The sequence below is a fragment of the Phragmites australis genome, chromosome 3 (assembly GCF_958298935.1).
Source record: "Phragmites australis chromosome 3, lpPhrAust1.1, whole genome shotgun sequence".
NCBI lineage: Eukaryota > Viridiplantae > Streptophyta > Magnoliopsida > Poales > Poaceae > Phragmites > Phragmites australis.
Window position 1 is genome coordinate 14272715 of NC_084923.1, and position 21560 is coordinate 14294274.

Here is a 21560-nt window from a genome sequence, read left to right on the forward strand (position 1 = left end):
TCGGGGACATCCTGAGTGGGTCTTGACTTTTCCATGGTCCTTCGACCTGAATCTGTTTCGTATAGCTGCACCTTGTTGTGCTGTCCCATTTTGTTCGGCGGGCAACCTTGCCCTGCCATTTCGTGGCCGCTACTTCTTAGTTTTCATGCTAAGCAGCTAATGCTTGTCGTGATGATGACATCACATCCTTCATTAGCTCTCTCCAGATGATGGATGACAGCAGTGATCTTAATTTAGTACCAGGGTTGCCGTTTAGATACTTGGATTGTATTATTGTCCCTTTTGCGGATTTCTTCTGATACAAAACTCCAACATCCAGGTGAACTGTCTTTTTCGGTTGAGCCTTCGCACAAAAGCAACCTGGGGTCTCTGAATCGGCGTGCAACTACGTGACAATGAGGTTGTTTGTGACGAGCAGTTTGGTAGTGTGTGCATGACAGCATGCCTTGTCTATGTTTTCCAGCTAGTGACTACTGATTCTAGTTGTCAGCCTGGGGATACCATGTGAGTGTGTTGCCCCCATAGATCAGAGGCGTATTAGAAATTTGTTTCGCCTTGGTGTTTATAAGAGAAATTTCTTGGGAAGCTTCCGGTTGAGCCTCTTTTTGGCATAATTTTGCCAGTATGGTCATGTTGGTAATAGTTAGAAAAAATTCTGTAATACTTGAGCGTTCACTGTACGGATGCTACAGAAGCCCGTAAGAAATCTGCAGTTCCAAATGCGCCTACCTAGCAAGGTTTACAGATGTTTCCGTAGTTTTGCAATTATACTTTGTGACGGTGAATCTTTGAAACGGTATGCAACGTTGTACCCATCAAGCTTAAAGATCATCGGTACGGTTGCGAGCTGCGTGTGTGATTTCGCTTGGGCGGCACACTGGACCGCTGGAGCCTTGGCCTGCACTTGCATACCACAGCCTGCTGCTACAGTGTTATGTTCTTGTCTTCGTGGTCCTGAAACAGCTACTACCGCGGAAATTACGCTGGTAGTTGACCGCGCAGGTCTTGAACGCGGTTCGCATATGAATAAAGAAACCACGTAGGCAAGTAGTACATGTTCCTCCCATGTTCCTCCGAAATGAGCAGCTTGCCAACAGGATGGGGTTACGCGATACTCAACGATTTGGAGAAAGGGAAATTTTAGACAAAGCGCAAAGGATAGGATGTGGATCTTATGCATTTGAAGTCTAAATGTAGAGGACAGACAGTGATGTGCATTAGAAATTGTTCTCAACCATCCGGTCAGGAATTCGATGGCTAGATCCGCCGCTACAGTTCATATGCTACTGTGAAACAGGCACTGTATTTTACAGCAGTGCAGATTAACGCTACTGTATTTTACCGCAGACGGTGCAGACTCGGATTACTGTTTTAGCAGTGCTTCCTCTTGGATCATGTATCATTTGATTTCTTCAGCTTCGAAAAGGTTTTAGACTAATCATTTGATCTAGTAACACGATAACTCTGCCTCGCAGCTCACAAGTGACTGAAAAACGAAATGCAGCGGCGGTGGCCAGGCTGGGGGCAACAACGAACTGAAACTACGGACGGTCCGTAGTTGATCTACCATGTACGGGAGCGCAGCGGGATGGAAAGATCGAGCGTCTTACCTCCAGAGCGCCGAGCCGCAGATCCGGGATTCACACTTCACACCGGCTGTCGCCCACCAGATCAACTGCCCGAGCCCGACTGACTACCGTGCCCACTCCCCGGGTAAAACAAAGAACGCCACGCCGGGCGAAACCGTGTGGGGGAAAATCAGGAACACGGAGAAACCCACGAATCCGTTCGTCGTTTGGAGCTGAGAGGCGAATGCAGGCCACGAGCCCACGTTGACAGGTACACGGCCCCCACGTTCCTAGGCATAACGCCGAGCCGCACTCCCATCACGCTCCGTCCCCGACGATCAAGCAGCGGCCCGGGCCGCGTTCCGCTCCCCGTCCCACGCCCAAAGTGTGAACCCGCGGGTCCCATGGCCGCCGCCCCCTGGCGGCCGGGCCCCACACGTCACGGCCGCCCAATCATGCCAACTGCCAAGTAAGCAGGCAAGCAGGCAGCTGCTAAACGCGTCCGCCTCCTCCCGCGGTCCCCCCCCCCCCCCCCCGCCCCCGCCGCTGCAAACGAAAGCAAAGTACCCGACTCCTATTTATACTTTCCCCTCCCTGCCCCACCCATCTCATCGCATCTCGCCAACGCTCCAAACCAAAGCAATCACCCGAGCAAAGCGCGGGCAACGAGGCATCGTTTCCTGTGTTTCTGCGATCGGTGGGGGATCCCAGTTGTACAATGGGAGCAGCGAAGAAGCCGTCGTTCGGGACCCGGGCGTGGCGGATGCTGCGGCTGGCGGTGCTCTGGGCGCGCAGGGGCGGCGCGGCGCAAAGCCTGCGCCTCCTCAGGACGCTCCGTCGCCACGGCCACGGCTTCGCCACCCTCGGCGGGGCGCGCGGCGACCGGCTCCGCTACGGCGAGCGCGAGTTCTCCATCGACGAGACGCCGGCGTTCCGGTTCCGCACCCCGTCCGCGCGCGTGCTCCGCCTCATCCCCTGCATCGCCCCGGCCGTCCCGGACACCCCGGGGCTCTACGGCGACGACCGCTACTTCTTCTGCGCCGCCAGGGAGAGGGACGGCGACCGCGCTGCGTACTGCTACGGCGCCGACCGGGAAAGCGAGTGCGAAAACGACGAGGAGAGCTGCGCGGACGAAGAGCAGCTGCTGGAGCGCGCAATGGCGGAGGCGTGCCGCGCGAGCACGGCCGCGGAGGAGGGCGGCGAGGACGCCGGGGTGGACGTGAAGGCGGAGGAGTTCATTGCAAGGTTCTACGCGCAGATGAAGCTGCAGCGCCAGATCTCGTGGCTGCAGTACAACGAGATGATGGAGAGGAGCATCAGCTAGACTGCTTCATCCCTTGTCACTAGTGGCAGTTGATTTTGAGCTTCAGTTCATCGATACACGTACATGCACAGCACCTACATACAGAGCTACTCACACACTGAACACGTTCTTGAATCCGTGTCCGATTTGGTTGTTAGGTGCTCGTTTGTTTGTGCGCTTCAGGATGCATGATTAGGCGGGCACTAGATTGATTGGTTTCCAGGGTGTTCGCCCTTCGGTTGTACAGGACGTGCATGGTTTAGCTCGGAATGATGCTTCCTCTGATTATACTCTCTGTTTTGTTCGTTAGTGTGGGCATAGTTAAACACACTTAAACGTGCATCTGAACAATGAGTGATGCTAATGACGATAGGAGAGAATGGGACTGATGATTCCGTACTGACTTCGTTCTGAACTGTAGTACTCGTCATTTGTAGTGCATCCAAAGCGAAGGGGAAAAACAACTCCATAAGACATCTTAGACATAAGGGCTACCTCCGCCATCTATCTCTCTCATTTAATACTTATCCATCCGTTTATTATCTTATCTACTTTATGATTTTTCTATCTATATCTTTAACACGAATCTCAATACAAACGAATAATTCTGATAAGCTGTACATCCTCTGCCGTGGTGAAAATTTTCCTTCCGTGGGCGAAGGCAAAAGGAACAGAGCGCTTGCCGTCCAAAATGTTCATGGCTGTTGGCCTGTTGCTGATTCAGTTCAGGTTCGTGTCTTGTGACCCTGTCTATCGTTGCTGTCTATGTATCATGTTTGTCGCATGAACCATGACAGAGTGGATCCTAGCAAGAATCAGCAGCCCACGCCCGACGTGAGGGCGTGATGGCAAGACGCAACAGAATATGCAGGGTTCTCGTGGCAGCGTGGAATGAGCGGTATGACCTGCACGAGTCTCTTTGCACGGTGGATGGAACCTGGGTTTTATGGGACCACACGGGCTTCCTCTCGGATAATGCTACTATTTTTAAGCAGGCAAACCAGGTTCATCTTTACCTCTATGAAACAACTCCTATAATATGTATCCCCACTGGTTTATGTGTTAATCATGGTCATGAGTTCTATGCATATACAAGTACTCTATTATTTTGAGTTCAAAACATACATATGAATGTTTTATCATATATCCTCCACTCCACTTTTTTTAGAAATCTAAATGGAAGGAAGCTCAAGTAGTCAAGACAATTTCTCTTGTTGATGGAACTCCTTTAACATTTATCCCTCGTCAAAATACGCTCGTGAAAAGCAACATGGAGCAGTACTCAACGCAAGTTGCAAGAGGCAAACGTAGAAGTAGGTCCTGCTGGTCTTTGCCATCCTCCCTGTAAAGTTGCAAGAGTCCTCACTTCTTTCGGACAGTAATATGTTCGGTTGGGCTTTTTATGGGATTGTACGAGCTCACCTCCCACTTCACTTTCCAGCCTACATTCTGTTCGTGGCCTGACACCTTGATTCTTCGGCTTCAAGAACCTAGCCCAGCTCGATGCTCGGAGACTGTGACGGACGAATCCAAGCAAAGTGCCCAAATCCAACACAAGGTGCATGTTTCGAATTTCTAATCGACGGGTGAAAAACGAGTTCAGCCATCGATAAGCCCTAGTGGATTTTGCAACAATCAATAACAGATGTATAAAATGGCTTACCTGAAGGCTTGAAAAAGATTGCAACGCTTCCACAAGCTGGTTTTAAAAGAAACAGCAGCTAAGGATGGTATAGATAAGTGAAGGGAATTACCAGAAGATGATCCATAAGACCATCTCGAATCATTTTTTTTTATTTCGTTAACTTCCTTATTCATCTCTCCAGAATCTCTTCGTAAAAGAAAATTGTTGGAGCGTTGAAAGAGATGAGAATCCACTTCACAAATAAAAGTCGTTAGAGATGGTCTAACAAGTCAGCCCTAATAAAAAAAAAATTAAAAGCCATGGAACATTCAAAGAAAACTGGCGTCCAGACCTGTAGAAGTTGGGGCCTTCGAATATCACTTGATCACTCTATTTTCCACTTCAAAATGTCTACAATTTAAGGCCTGTTTGAAAGAGTCTCAGCTTCAAAAATTATTAGAGCTAGTTGTCTCTTGCTACAAAAATTCTTAAAGTTAATTCATAGTATTTAGTTAAGTCATATTATTTTTTATTCTAAACTAAAAATAAATATTTAGATTATACATTTTATCATATCTCTATACTCTAAACGCCGTCACGTTCTCAGCAAAAGAGGATATCCACACCGTCAATAAAACATGAATAGTTCAATCTAGAAATGAAGGAAAGACAACCATCGGATATGCTCTATGCGACATTTGTGTCCGATCCCTTCCAAAACCTCTGAGGTGCTGTTTGGATGAATGGTGGGATAGGGACAGTGAAATGAGAAGGGTTATGAAACTATGGGTTTAGAAGAAGCATACTAAATTCTAATACTATTCCCATGTTTGGGTATGTTAGGTTTGGGTTTGAGATTGAAACTCGAAATGATCAAAATGCCTTCGCATCTATGTCGAACAAATCAAAAACGCAAAACTCTATCACTTCTATGAAATCGAGCAACATTGCCATGGGCCATTATAACATCTTGTAGCTTACGTTAGACCTTTACCATGACACATCCTCGACAACCCACGCCAAGCCCCTTTGTCGACGTCCATAGAGCTCTGCGCTAGCAGCTCAGGTATGCCTCCCCATCCGTATTACCTGTGATGGGGATCAAAGTGATGTGTTGTCCCAGCATGCTAAATGATTGGATGAGCGACTGGACGAGGCTCTGTTGCTACTGTGGGAAGGTACGCCCTCTCATCCTCCGCACAACGTGTGCTTGCCCATCGCTTTCTGCATTAGACAGCCGCGGATTTAGATGATGAATGTGGCAAGGGCTCGGAAAAGACGAGGAACAAAGTTAATTCTAACCACTACTCATTTCCGGTCCATAACACATATGGGATAAGAGATCTCTATATCCCACTCCCACGCATTCTTATTTCCCAAACCCTTCAACAAAAAATTGAATTAAACTCATACCACCTGCCATTTACCATTCCCATCCCTCGTTTCCCATAATCCAAACGGCACCTAATCGTAACATTTTGCAATCCTGTCTTCTCACCAAATCTCTCTATCCTTCTTTCTCTCTCTTTCCCTCGATCGTTCTGTCTCGAAGTCTGGATCGCCCCGACCCGCCTCCCTCGTGTTTCCACCGACGACCCCATGCCATCTCTGGCATGCGCCGCCGCCCACTTCCACTTACCCCCGCCCCACGAACCTACTCCTCCTGTCCCCTGCTGTCGCGCTCCTCCGCTCACGCCACTCGCCGCCCTCCTCACACGCCACTCGTCGCCTCCTCCATGCCACTCGCGCTCTTCCGTTCCATAGGCGTGGTTAGCCCGTCGCACAACTTGCAAGAAGCAGCCTCCCCTATCGAGCGTACATGTGGTGCCAAGGCTAGGCCAAAGCCGGTTATGGCGGGCTTGGACCCTAAGCCGGTGCAAGTGGCAACTCCAACTGACGACCCCCTTCTCTCTTCTTCCCTCCTTTGATATCCGCTTCCTCCATTGATTCATTAAATTGACAGGTCCCAACTCCTATTTCTAGACCAGCGTTAACCCTCTCCTTCTCTCCCTCTCATTCGGATCCCTCCTCTGTTCTCCCTCTGCTCTGCTTCCTCTCTGAGCCAGCATCACAATAGAGCACAGCCTCCTGCTCCCAGCGCCGCCATGAGAGAGGAATCATTCACTGGGTGCCGAGCACGCCATGGCTACTGCCGAACCGACATGGCGGACCTGAGGGTGACGAGCTCCCCTTCAATTTTAGAAGATGGCTTGTTTCTTCGCCGACCTCCAAGTAACCTTCCTAATTCCTTAATTTTGTGGTCATTTTGTTTTCAATATCATGCTTTGGTTGGATGATTCAATAAGAGTGGGTTGACTTCACATGATTAGTTAGATTATGTATCAGTGAACAAAGATTGTACAAATTTAACATATCTTATATTTGGGTTGATTGAGAAAGCTAAATTTGAACCTGCAAGATATTCTTTGTTTTACACACAAAAAGGATTCCAGTTAAATTAGTTAGACCAAATCACTAGCGGTAGTTTTTCTAAACAAAATCTCCAATGCATGTTGTTAACTCTGTTGGGATATTGTAGTCAGATTAGGTGCCTTTGCTTATGTGAAATACATGCTTGAAGCTCTCATGAATTCACTAAGAATGTTAGGTTGTGAGCTACACCTCTAAAACACGGATACATCAAATTGGTGTTGTATCTGTATCGGATACCATATCCGATATGAATAACCTCATATACATGACAGATATGTATCCAGAAGTATCTAAATAAAAATAAATAACATATTTGGGATACTTAGGCTAATACGTATCAGCCCATCTTCACGATACGGCCCAGCCCAGGAAAGGGCTTGTGGACTTAAGTCACTTCTTCATGCCGCCAGTGGACTTGTAAAATGATCCCATATGTCATTTATTGTTTATCATCTAAACTATGGTAAACCACAATAGATTTATATCTTTGAGTTGTGCAATGTTTAGGTTTAAACAGGTTCATACATAGCTTGTTTAAGGTATAAATATAGTCTTCAGAGAACTACTATTGCACAAGCACCTAGCATTGACCATCCAGTTGACATATTAGTAAAATAGAACAAGCAGTTATAATTAAACATACCAAATAAAGTGCTAAAAAAACACTTCAATTGTGCTGCAATACAAATATTGATAGTGTTGGTTTTAAATAAACGCAAAAGTTTCATATCTGATTAAAAGGAAAATAATTGATTATTATACATGTGTGAATTCTTAGGTCTGAATTCTGTTTGATTTAGGCAATAAATTGCATGCTGAAGTATTCAATTCTATGTTGAGTGTTGATCTTTACCTTTCATTTGTTCATGCGATAAACCAACATGACAAATTGGGCAAAAATAACATTGATTAATGCGGATTAATGTAGTTATTCAGTTACCATACAAATATGTCGACATAATTTATGAGATAATATTTTATTCTAAATATTATAGACTTATTTGCACACTCCTGCCTCATCCATGGGCCATAAGATGCACCAACAACACATTATTCTGGGTTCTAATATCTAAACGTGGTCGTGTTCTCAGCAAACTAGCTATGCCACATTACTTTTTTTACCACCATCGTTCGATTAGTTATCGACGTCTGGGAATTGCTAAGCAGAGGCGAGGCACTTCTAGAGCTTTTGTTTGTTTTCGCTATATAGGCATGCGGTGCGCACAACATGTATGGAGCCCATTGGCGTGCAGTGCTCCCCCAACTATCTCCGATCAACACAAACTCACACAGGAGGGAAATTTGGAATTGATGCCACAACATCCAAGATTTCCCTCTTGTTGCTCAATTACGACCTCCGAACGCCACCATACGCCAATCTCCTCCGTGGTTGAGGCTCCTTCTAATTCTTTCATGTGAAAGGATGTCTTCATCTTTGCCTACCACGGATGGGCTTAGTTTCCTCTTTACCTCACTGTAGCAACACTACCATGAAGCCAATGTCATGTCCACTACCGCCACTTGTCAATGTGCGGCCAACCCTGGCTATCGTTGCCGTTGTAGCCACCACCCTCCTCCTCTTGGTCCCACAAACCCATTTGATCGTTTCCTACGACCACCGGTGCTCCACTCGCTGCCAGCAAGTTCCACCAGAGCAGCAATGGTTGCTCATTTCCTTTTTTTTTCTTTGTGCGTGTAAGTCGATTTGGGGATGAAGTTTTGGTCCATGTGGACCGAGTCCACCACAAACCTAAGCTGCTATAGACCTGGTCCATGAGCACTATTCGATGAACCAATAGAATATACTTATGAATATTCTTTCAAGAAGATTTCCTATCAAGAAACAATTATTAAAGAAATTGTTATAGCCGGCCCCACGAGTCATTCGTTGTACAGGTTTAAAGGACATAGATCCTCTGCAGTAACTGCAGATGCATTAACAGTCACTGACACGTGCGGTCCCATGAGTCATTCGTTGCACAGGTTTAGAGAACATATATCCTCTGCAGTAACTGCAGATGCATTAACAGTCACTGACATATGGACCCAGGCCCACGTGTCAGTGACTGTTAATGCATATGCAGTTACTGAGTATCCCGATGGAGGTTTAAAACACTAGGTTCACCTAACCTTTGTAACAACAACATGTTTAGACGCTTCTGAGCCATAGAAAAAATTATAGAAAATTCTATAAAATACTAGGAACACATGAAAGTGTATGTAGCAACCTTACACTTGAAAGACATATACTATGATTCTATACAACAAAAATACTTATATAATCTTTTTCAATTCAATAAACAATTCCAAAAATATATAAAAGATGCTAGAGTTACTTTTAATATATTTGATGCAATTTCATATTTGCTAATATAGTAATATTTTAGAAATGAAATGAACATAGGAAACCCTACTGTTTCTTTTCATTTGTTTTCCAATAACTTTGATCGCACGTAGTTTCTTCATACGAACTCCGATTCAAATGATTCCTTTGCAAAATCCATGTAAAATCATAGGCACTCACTTTATCCTGAAAAACTTGATATCCATTATTATGGATTTCCTCTGATAGCTTTGTATACATTTTTTTCTATGTTTATTGATCAAGTGATTTACGTGTACTAGAGCGGAATTCAACGAATATCAAAATATGAAGAATACCACAACAAGCAAGAGAAAAGGAAGCACCCCTTGTCCATTCTAGACCGTGTTCGAAATTATTTTATCTATTGTTTAAGGTTATTTAATATGCATGCACGTATGACCTTCCCTTTTTGTTCATTTGGCATGCTTATATCTAGATTTTCTAGCTCTAAATTACCTTGAAGGCCCATTCCTTAATGCACAACTACTAAAAAGTATTCAACGCCGTCTGCACGTATGCAATAATCACTCAGATTATAATTCCATTACTAATATATACTTCTTATATTCTCGATCCATACTTGCTCTTATCAACGCGGATCATGTAAAAGCATATGTCATTGACACGTCATCTTTCTAGTAAATTATGTGTGGATCTCAGAGCACAACTGTTGCATTCAAATCCAGGTGGTGGCAATGGCTGGTGCTGATGCAATGAGCGTGGCGCGGCACACCGGCACACCACATGCGACGCAACCAGTCAGTTCCAACGGCTCAGCGCCTTCCGGTCCCACCTGTCACAGAGAGACGCAGTAACAGCACGGGGCCCTCCAGCATACTCATTTTCAAACTCCGCACAGAGACCAGTCAAATCACAGTACGGTAGCCAACCAAGCGACGCCACGTCATCAAACAAGGTGCTTGCTGTTCCACGCCGCGGAGCGACAGCCTTTATCGTTTTCGCGTGGCAAGACAACCCCAGCCACCCCGGCGTAGGAAGCCACCGGTCTGAACGCATCTGCGCCGTCCATCCCATCCATCAAGATTCGCGCGGCGTGCCACCCTCAAAATGGGTCGATCCCGTCCGCCTCGAACCGAGTTTGAAATGCTGCGCTTAAAAGAGCCGTTGCCCCCCCTTTCATCGTTTACCCCACCCACCACGCCACCGCCCACCGCCAGGTGGGTCCCGATCGCGCTCCTGTCCCACGCGTCATTCTCCGGCCTCCAACACGACTCAACGGCAGAGCGGGGCCCACCGCCGTACCGGATTCGAAACCCAATTTCTGGCGTGCGTTTTTAATACCACTCTCGGATCGACTCCCGCAGCATGAATGCCCTCTGCCTTCAGCGGCGTCCCCGATCTGATGCCCCCGGCCTCCGTTCTCCGCGCCGCCACCGCTGCCGCTGGTAGCCTCCGCTTCCTCCGCGCTGCTCGGCCGCCTCGAGCTCGACGCCACGTCGGTAAGCAAGGAAGCGCCCGCCTCTCTTTCCCTCCTTGTTTCGCTTCGCGAGCTGGGTTTAGGCGATGCCTCGATTCGGGGGTGATTGATCCGTTGTCTGATCGGTAGGCCGCTCACCGTTGTGTTAGGATTCGTAAGTTGATAGTCTGTTCGGCTCAGGTGGATTTTCTGTGATTTTCTTGTGTTTGATACGATGGATCGGATGCTGAGCAGCGGAGAGGTGTTGATTTGAGGTGCAGAGAGTTGCAGTACCGATGGGGACGGAGAAGGGTGGAGCTAAGGTTATTGGCGGCGGTGGGATCTTCAACCTGTTCGACTGGAAGCGCAAGTCACGCAAGAAGTTGTTCTCCAACTCGCCCGGTAGGTGTTTGTAAGAATGCATCACTTTACTGAAGCTCCCTGTCCGATTGATGCTTTCTTACACTTGTACACTTGTTGGTGTCATTTTGTTCGCAGAGGGCGCCAAGCTTGTCAAGAGGAGCGAAGAAACCTTGCCGTCCGGGCGTCTCCACTTGGTGGGTGATCTTTCGGCAATCTCGCTCCACGCAGCGATCGTTGATGTTATGCTGGTGCAGGGGCTTGTGTTCACTTACGTTTGGGTGGATGCATTTGTAGGTTGATGAAGATGAGGGGATTGGCGTGTCAAGCTTCATAGGGAGCAGTGACTACAGCTGCGCATCTTCAGTCACAGATGAGGAAGGGCGTGAGATGAAGGCGCCAGGTGTGGTGGCCAGGCTCATGGGTTTGGATGCCATGCCCTCTTCTGGTGTTCCAGAGCCGTACTGCACCCCGTTCCGTGACACAAGGTCGTTCAGGGACAGCCACAGCCTCAATAGGAGCCCAGAGTACTCCATGAATGACCAGTTCAGTCATGTGCCTCGAAGAGTTGATGGTTATATGAGGAAGGCATTGGATCTGAGAGCTCAAAAGATGCCAAGCAGCCCGATTGAAAGGTTCCAGATAGAAGCGTTGCCACCGAGGTCCGCAAAGCCTCTACCAATGTCTCATCACCGATTGTTGTCTCCCATCAAGAATCCAGGATTCAGTTCAGCAAGGAATGCTGCTCAGATCATGGAGGAAGCAGCCAAGATTCTTCAGCCAAGGCCACAAGCCAGTTCTAGGGAGAAAATCTGCTCTTTCAGTCCGGCACGTATTCCATTGAGGGTTTCAGAGCCAAGGGAGAGTATCCCAGCTTCTCAGAGGACTGTGTCTCTGAAGACACAATCATCCAGGACGGCTCCTGAGCTGCCAGATGTGAGGTTCTCCAGAGGGCAGCGGATGAATCGGAGCTGGAACAGCGAGGAAGATATTGTCATATTCAGGCCTTCGGCTGATTCTTATGAGATTAACAATCCTAGTTGTTCAAAGAGCAACAAGGGCAAGTCTATTTCTTTGGCCCTGCAGGCAAAGGTCAATGTGCAGAAGAGGGAAGGAGTAAGTGGTTCGGGGAGGAGTTCAGGATTGCAGAAAGAACATGATGAGCATAGAACAAACCAACCTTTTAGGAGTCAGTCTAATCACCAGAGGAACAAGCAGCAAAATAAGCCATCATCATCTGGCACTTCTTCCCCTGTCCTTCGGCAAAATAATCAGAAACAGAATTCTATGGTGAGCAGAAGCAAGGTGGTGCCGAACAAATCAGTCTCAACGCAGCAAGCTAGAAAGCTTATGGCAGGAGATTCCTCTTCTGGGAAGATCAAGAGTGGAAGCAAAGGATCTAAAGTTGGTGGCAGAAAAGACATTGTGGAGAGCATAAGCGGTGATAGGGAAGGATCATTGTCAAACAACAAGGACTTTCCACAAAAGAAGCGTTTGATAGAGAGGAACTCCTCCAATGAGAAGGGTACATTCGTGCCTGAAAAACCAGTGGGTAAACTTCAAAAGCAGGTTCAACCTAATGTTGTTATGGATGAGCACATTAAGTGGAACAAGGAAAGTAAAGATACTACAGATGTTGTGTCATTTACCTTCACCTCACCCTTGGTCAAACCATCAGCAGGACCCTCCAGATTGTCGGGTAAGTGGGATACAAGAAGCAATTTTAATCTTGACGCAGGATGTGATAAAGATGATTCAGATAACAAGGCTGAAGGGCTATGGTCAGTGGGGCTGAACTTTGTTAATGGTGATGCATTAAGCCTTCTCTTAGAAAAGAAGCTGAAGGAGCTAACATCAAAAATTGATCCAGCTATCACCTTCACAAGGGGTGACACATTTGTGCCTGCTACTTTTACCTTGGAAGAGCCACCAACCTCCTCTTGCAGCAATTGGGGCTCGGAAAGTGGAGTATTTGACTGTAGCCCTTCTGAAGTAAAACTTTCTCAATATGTTGATTATTGCCAATCGGCACAGTCATCTACAAAAGGCCAGATTTACCGAGGCAGTAAATTACAGGTAAACATTGCTCTGTGTTACCTTCTATCTTTTGTGAATAACACGATAACACAGCAATCACAACAATACGGGTTAACTCTTAAGAACCATCATTTTATATTTTGCACCCATAATTTGTTTCTGTAATTTAGCTTGCAAAGGATGTCATCTTAGAATTGAATGCCTCATGTGCTTGCTCACTACACAATATGTTTATGTCCTAATGTTATTACTAGAATCTTCTTGTGAAACTAGTAAAGGCACATCAATGGCTGTTCTCTGAGGGGGCCACTCTAATGTCCAACTTCAAGATCTGGAATTGGATTTCATCAATGTGTTCTGTTTGACATCATCATGACATGACACCAACCTTTAGTATGGATTAAGTGCTTCTTGAACTTTCTGAAATGATTGAATTTCCTGATAGTTGGGGTAATTTCAGTGTTCTGAGATAAACATGCCAGGCCATTTAGTTATTTTTTCATGCTTGCCCTTGAATTCCTGTCATGGACGCTTATAAATATGCATGAGATGCTCTCTGTTGATTCCATAAAAGAGGAAGAAACTATATGTGGAAAAATGAAAATGGCAGGGGGTTTCTTTAAACTAAAGGTTCCTTAGTAACGTAGGGCTTATATTTTGGTGATTCCTCAGTGACGTAGAAGTTTGTGCCTTCCGGTCTTCCCATAGTATGTCATGACTCCTAATGTACCACCTTCTAGTGTCGTTGCAGTTCTAATACAAATTTTACTTGCATCTAGGTGGAGGAACCAGAAGAATGCAGTAGCATAAGCAATGCAAAAAAGGAACTGGAGCATGAAGATCTAAGTCCCTTTTCCGTACTTGAACCAACCTTTCTAAGCGAGAGTTGCTGCTCTTCCGAGTGCTCAGGCAGCAGCGATGGTAATTCACCTAACATGCAATTCTGCAATTTCTACTTGAACTGTTGACTTTTTTTTTACCCCTGAAGAATAATCATGTTTGTCTCGTGACAGGGAGCAAGGGATATTCATCTTCTTCTGAAGTTAAGTTGATGAATCCACCATCAGTTGACATTGAGGTAAAGACAACAGATTCAGCCTCTTCAGATATCTCAGATGTCACTCAATGTTCAAAGAAATCAAGAAACACAGACATGGAGTACATAGGAGATGTACAAAGCAATGCCAACTTGACAACAGATGAAATAGGGTCACTCTTTGTCAATCAAGATGGATCAGCTTTGGACCCCCTCCTCTTCGAGAAACTTGAGAACATGCATGTATATACACAAGGGAAAGAGCCTCTGGGCCGTCGAGGGTACAGACGGCTTTTGTTCGATTGCGTAAATGAATGCCTGGAGACAAGACGCCTCACCTACTTCCAGGCAGGATATGCAGCATGGAGCAAAGGGGTGGCAGCGCTGAGCAGGGGCATAGAGGCCGAAATCTGCAATGAGATCACTTGCTGGAAGAGCATGGGAGAATGGGTGGAGGATGAGCTTGTCGACAAGGACATGAGCAGCGGGCTGGGCACATGGGTTGATTTCCGGGTGGAGGCGTTCGAGGCCGGCGAGGAGGTGGAGAGCGAGATACTGAGCTCGCTGCTCGACGAGGTGATCGGCGACATGTTCGTGAGACAAAGGGAGGAATGTAAATTTGTAATTTGACCTGTATGCGGTTGATTTGCTCTGTGATTTTGCTCCTTCAGTTGTTACATATCCCCTATTTATCGTGTCGACCCAAACTTGTTCAAATCATTGATAAATGTTATTTCCCAGCGAGATAGATAGATCATCGATGGCGTTCGACTCAATTACTGAATGTGATTGCCCTCCTTGACATGGTAGCTTGTGTTTTGACGTCTGTCATAAGCAACTCCATGATTCTGTATCTGATCGTTTCTAGTCCGCTAATTCAATGCAAAATTTAACTGCGTATGCTGCAAAGCTTTTGCGCCACCCACGTTGCGGCGCAATGCGATGGACCTGTAACTGTCAGAATAATGTGGCCTGCGTAACTCCGTCTGGTTGCATTATAGAGCGATCAGATCTTTCATGGGCTCGCCGACAAGTCAAGCTGGACGTGTTCTATACGGAGGTTAGGTGGTGAGGAATGGTGACGTATCAGAGAGGGTGAATTAAAACATTTAAATTAAAATGTCTGACAAATTTTATAAGATAAATATATCTAAATTTTTATCTAAATATTCTTTAAATTTATCTAGTGTGTCTACTCTAATGCTCGAGAGGATTGCAATCTACTTAGCAAGATAAATTACAAGTATTTAAATACGAAAACGTAAATAAGGTAGAGAGACAAACTCAGCACAAGAGATTTTTATCACGTAGTATCGATGGAATAAATGTCACCCCTAATTCACATTGGAGCTCCACAAAGAATATACTCCTAGTCGCCAAGTCTCTTCTAGTCGTGACTTTTGAGCTACCAAGTCAGCAAGATAATATCTCAAACACAATGAGCCAACAAGCCACCAAGACAATGTCTTATCACTAGTCTCTCTTGTGGCCACTTAGCGCCGTGACACTTCGGAGCTTGAGCCACCAAGGGAGTCTTCGCATTCCCGTACACGTATCTTGCCGCCGCTCCATATCAAATCGGAGGGTCAACAAGCTTGAGCCACTAAAATCCAAGATGCCAGTGAGTTACTAAGACTCTAAGGCGTTGATGTACCACTCGGTATAAGTTATGATCATTTCTTGATCCATTCTTCATACTGCAGCACCTAGCTATAACTTACTATAGGCCAATAAGCAATAAACACTCTCTAATCTTGTACTTAATCGTCTTAGATGATCACTTTAAATACTTTGATGGTTTGAATGTCTTCTCAAGTGCACATGAGCTTCCTCTAAGACTCCAGTAGCATGCCATACCTTCAAATGGCTGAGTGAATGGGTATTTATAGCCTTAAACCCGCAAACTAGTTGTTTTTCTAACGACTCAGAAAAGAAGTTAACACTGTATGATCCGGTGGGAACAGTAGTACTAACACCAGATCATCCGGTGAGTACAAACTCAGAAACTAACCGTCGAACTTTCACTCAAAGTCTCTGTGAACATCGGATACTTCGATGTGTCTTTAAATTCATCACCGGACCTTTCTGATGAGTTATCTTAAGCCAGCTGAGTCTTTACAGCCTCTCTATGTAAAATACTCTGATGCATTCATTAATGTTCATTCCATTTATACCGGACCATCCGGTAAGTTAAACATTCTCTTCTTTTCACTGAAAATACTCCGGTGTAACTATCTCTATGATCACCGGACTATCCAGTGAATTAATCTTCATTCTTCAGCACTTGCAGCCGTCTCTGTAAGAAATACTCTGGTGTGCACAAACTAAGCACGGACCTTCCGGTGGGTTGATATTCAGTCTTCTACACTTGCATTCTTCTATGCAAGAAATGTTACGGTGTTACCTAATACAGATCATCGGACTATCCGATAAAACCCTCGGTCTTCTCTTCTTTGTCAGAAATACATCGATGAGTTTAACACACAGAGTACCGGACCATCCAGTGAGGCTATCAGTCTCTAGATATAATACTCTGGTGAGTACAAACTCCTCTACACCGAACCTTCCGATGAGGTCAATTCTTCTGGGACTTTTTCAATTCAATCAAACTTTATCCCGGACCTTCCGACGAGTCAAATGAGACCAACTAACATATATTATTGACAAACATATTAGTCCAAATGACTATGTTGTTATTAATCATCAAAATCATAATTATAGCCTAATAAAACTATTTTCGCTACACAAGTTTACAGGTCTAGTAGGCACTAGAAACCATCATATAATGGTCTGCATTATTTGCTCATGCACTACTACAGAACTGGTCAAAAGTAGTGGCACATTAGTGTCGGTTGTACAAGAACCGTCACTAAAAATGTATCAGTGCCGGTTCTTATCCACGCCCGAACAGTGATGAAGCCGCTAAAAACCAGCATTGATAGTATGTATCAGTGTCGGTTTGTAACATGAAACGATATTGATACAGACTGTCAGTGCCGGATCTAGTTACAACCGACACTGATAGTTCATCTAGACCTGAAATTTTGCTCCATTCTAATTTTAGCTTGACTAAACGTCCGGCTCCAACTATCAGTGCCGATTTTAGTTACAACAGGCATTGATAGTCTCTGTGGACCCAAAATTTTATTCCAATGTGATATTCACTAGATGAAGTGCGGCCCATCCAGATATTATTATCGACTCAAGTTCGGCAGTCTCTCGAACTCTCCTCTCTTGTTCCCCACCGGCCTCTCTCTCTCTCTCTCTCTCTCTCATACTTCCTCCCACCGTCGGCTCCTCCCCACCGGCCTCCTTCCCTCCCACTGCCGGCCCCTCGCCACCGGCCTTCTCCCCTCCCACCGTCGGCCTCTCTCCCTCACCTGCTTCGTCCAAGATCCCCCATGGTGCAGCTGCCGCCTAAGATCCCTCATGGCATCAGCCTATCCGTAGTTCGGGGACGACTGGAGCACGCGTCGGAGGAGGACAAAAAGGCTGGGTCGTTAGCCGTTGGCACTGCATTGGGCTTGGGCTTGGCTTGGCTGCGTGGATGTGGAGGTGGATCCGGTTGCTTGGGCTTGGTGGCTCGACGGTGTCGTGGGCATGGGCGTCCTGGGGCTTGAGCTCAGCGCCGCGTACCAACACCAGCCACCGCTCAGCATTGACGTGGGCATGGGCGTGCTGGGGCTCGGGCTCGGTAACAACGTGGGCATGGGCTTTGTGTTCGTGTGTGTGTGTGCTGTAAACGATCTTTTCCATGTGCATGTGTGTGCTGCAGGGGTTGTGTTCATGCGTGTGTATATGGATGAGAGATGAGTCGATTTGATTGTGGTGCATCCTAAAATCGGTAATAACTGTTAGCAAGTCAGATTGTCATGGAAGCTTGTTGGCTTCTATATTGAGTTGTCTCGTAGTTAGGGTGTAATCAAATTAGATACAAACGAATGTAGTTTATTCTGTATCATATCTTATATTTTTTATAAGTTGAGATCATATATATATAGTATCAGATAATTATTTTTCTATCATATGTCTTATCCTACATTTTTTTAAGTCAGAGTAGATAGCATCGTAAGCTTTCGGTTAGTCGAATAGATAAATTTTTTTACTTCATTTGTATCCCCACATTGCCCACTAAACAGTATAGAAGTACAATTAAAGTAAGTCTAGAGAGAATAATCGTTTTGACATGAAAATAAAAGTATTTAGTATTATCTATCTACAGATATGTAATAATGTACATATATATTTATGTTTTAAGTAAAATCATAATAGTTTTTTCGTAACATCTAACATTCGGATACGTCATACGGATACCGTCGCCCTATATTCTATCTCACTTTTTTCTCGAATTTAAAGTCGAACACGAATAGTATCAAATAGTTTTAGATAACTATTATTACATCTCATATTTACTTAGCAGACTTTCAGTGCAGTAGAAGGCCTGGTCAGGCATGATTGTTCTACATTACTAGGATCCCGGTTCCGATGGGAATACTGGCCACCATTTGATTGGTGTTAGAATGATCGGCCCAACCTCTTGGCGCACTGGTCCTCAAAAAATAAACCTCTCGGCGCACTGCAGCTCTGTTCAATGTTCTCCGTGTGCCTCCTGTTATAATTACTATAACGATAAAAGACATGCCAAATCCAACTTCAGCAAAAAACAAAAATACAAATCCTACTCTAAGAAGACGTGTCACAGGGAGTTTTACAAGCTTGAAGCTAGGGATGTTACGGAAAATGTGACACCCCACTTCTAAAATTTGCTTAAAACTTAGCTCACCTATAGAATACGTCCATATATGTATAGCACATGTCTTATATTTTTATCATTGTTTCCTATAAAAGTGTTAACCAAAAGATCCTACTTTGAAGCACAAATGCTTATAAAGTGGTTCCAACCTATCTGGACTACCAAAATATCACTAAACTCACCACATCAGAATACTTGAACCACATGAATCAGAACCCGAAATACTAATAGGACAGGGTGTTACATTCTCCCCCATTCAGGGCTGACGTCTTCGGCAGCTCACTGTGAACATGGTAGATAAACATACATGATCTTCCCTCGGTGCCATGGTCATGTCATGTCCCCTCCACAGGCCACCACACATACACACATGCAGCGAGAGTTGGCTCTAAATACCAGATGTAACACCCTACCCCTAAAATTTGCTTACAGCCCAACCCATCTGTGAGGTAGATCCGCATACTCATAGCACATATCTTACACTTTCATCCTTACTTCGTAAAAGAGTTAATCAAGAGGTGCTATGTTTGAAACATGAAGGCTTATAAGATATCCCCAGTACATCTAAACTATCAAGTTGGTACTAAACCTACCACACCAAAACACTTAGGCCACATGAGTCGAAACCAGAAACACTAATGAGCCGAGATATTACAGGAAATTCTTCAAGAGGGTGGGTGAACATACCCCCCCCCCCCATAGGAAAATTTTCCCTGTCTCCATCTCCGTCTTTGCCTCTGCCTTGCCTTCACGTGAGGAATGGGTACCCGATGAGTCCCCATCCCCGTGTTATATATAAGGCATATATATAGGCTCCCGCGCGATGGACCTTAGGCATTAAGGGTTTCCTAAATTCATGGTTGTTTTACATATGAGACATACATATAGGCTTACATATCATATAAAACGGGTCCTATCGGGAAATGAGGAAGGGGTGGGAAAGTTCCTCGCCCCCGCTCTACTCAACGGTTGATAAATTTCTCCTCTTTTCATGTTAATATGGGGAGAAAGCTCTCTATCCTCGTCCCCTAATATTCCCATCAGAGAACGAGGAACAAAGGCTATTTACATCCCTACTTGTAGCTCTTGAACTAAGGAACAACACCAAAATATTATTGAAATGTCTGGTCATCAATTGCCTGAAAATGGAACGAATCTTAGTTACGCTCAGTTTCACACATCAACGGCTAATTGACGCTCAATTTCACACACCAACAATGAGTTTAGGATTCAGGGAGGAAGAGGAACTTAGCTTCGGGTGGTTGATTGGTTTTGGACTTAGAGAGATGGCCTTGGGAGGCAGCTAGCCCAATGGTGGCTATGGAAAGCAAGTGAGGCGACGAGGCAGGGCACGCTGGCTGTGAGTGGTGGAGGACGGCCGGTGGATGGTAGCGGCATTGGGGGAGGCAAGGAAACAACCAGGCAAACCCAGGTTAACATGGAGGTGGGCTGTGGTGGTGGGACTCAGTGCCGAAGACGAAGGAGGAGGGCGGGCAAGGGAGTTCGTAGGAGTCGAAGAAGAAAGCATGTTGCTACCGCTAAGACGTTCAAGAGACAACGCGAGGCCAACGAAGCATGGGGGAGGTCGAAGAAGCATTCGTGGGCTTCGCTGGAGCCGGAAAAGATAGCCAGAGGCAGAGGCACATGTTTCTATGCTGCAATGGGGGTGAGAAGGTGGCCAGGGGAGACAAAGGAAAATGAGTTGGCACTGCAAAGAAGAAATGCATATGCTAAATATCAATTGCCTATTTTTGAAAAAAAAAATCAGATAACGACTGTGAGCCATTGGATGGGCCTCCAACGGCTTACTACCATTTTCAACCTCCCGCATCACCCCGCCCTGCCTCACCGTGCTCCCCAACCGCGCCCGCCTCTGGCCATCTCCGGTGGCGAGAACGCTATCAGATTTGCTCCCGTAACCCCCGCCGTGCTAACTGAGTGCGTCGAGATGCCTCCGCCCCACTAGTTCTTTCTCCGCCGCCCACAGCCTGCGGTGCCCCTGTTGCCTCGCTACTCTGCCCCTGCACCCACCTCCTCCTCCGAGCCAACCTTCCTCCCCCAGACATCCTCTAAGTTCGGCAGCCATAGAGGACACCTCAAATCCTGAAATCCTAACCCCCGCCGCCAGCCGCCGGCCTTTGTCGCCTAATCTCATCTCCTAAATTTCAGACGTCTAAAATTTAAAAAGTGTGTTATAAGGTATCAACGGTAAGATGCAAATTTGACAGACTCCATTGGTCGACTGAAATTGTATACATTTTCAGTGAATTGACGCTGAGTCACTCCCAAATATTAAACATTAAGGATACCCGAAAGAAATGTTGAGCTGGGACTATTGAACTCTCATAGTAATTTTGTAACGGGCCTCACAAAAAGAGGGGTGGTAATTTCGATAAAATAAAAACTTTATAATAAATTTAAACTCAATGTTTCAACCCAAATTTTCCTACTTGTAGCTCAAATGAACTGAAGCAAACGTTCAACAGTAGAAATCAACAATCTGCCCAAGCAAATAAGAATTTTGAGCTCGAAATGTTGACCATGAACTGAAGAATTTGATGTTGAAATTTCAGATTCAACTTGATTTTTAGGTTTACTCGGAAAAGAACTTTCACACGAATTCATGTTGTTAGGGTTTTGCGATAGAAGGTAGTAGTGTAGATG

At 45.6% G+C, this 21560-nt stretch overlaps 1 protein-coding gene and 1 pseudogene across 1 annotated transcript; both read left to right on the top strand.

Moving 5' to 3' along the window:
- The first annotated feature begins 2160 nt into the window (after positions 1–2160).
- Positions 2161–3159, top strand: LOC133912329 (uncharacterized). Its single transcript, XM_062354998.1, has one exon. It carries the CDS (start codon positions 2287–2289, stop codon positions 2890–2892), a length of 606 nt encoding a protein of 201 aa, XP_062210982.1. The 5' UTR covers positions 2161–2286; the 3' UTR covers positions 2893–3159.
- Positions 3160–10464: 7305 nt separating this feature from the next.
- Positions 10465–14883, top strand: LOC133912331 (uncharacterized; annotated as a pseudogene).
- Positions 14884–21560: the final 6677 nt, after the last annotated feature.

Bases quoted from the DNA above. Each gene is read 5' to 3' on its own strand.
- LOC133912329 (XM_062354998.1), top strand. From the start codon at position 2,287: ATGGGAGCAGCGAAGAAGCCGTCGTTCGGGACCCGGGCGTGGCGGATG.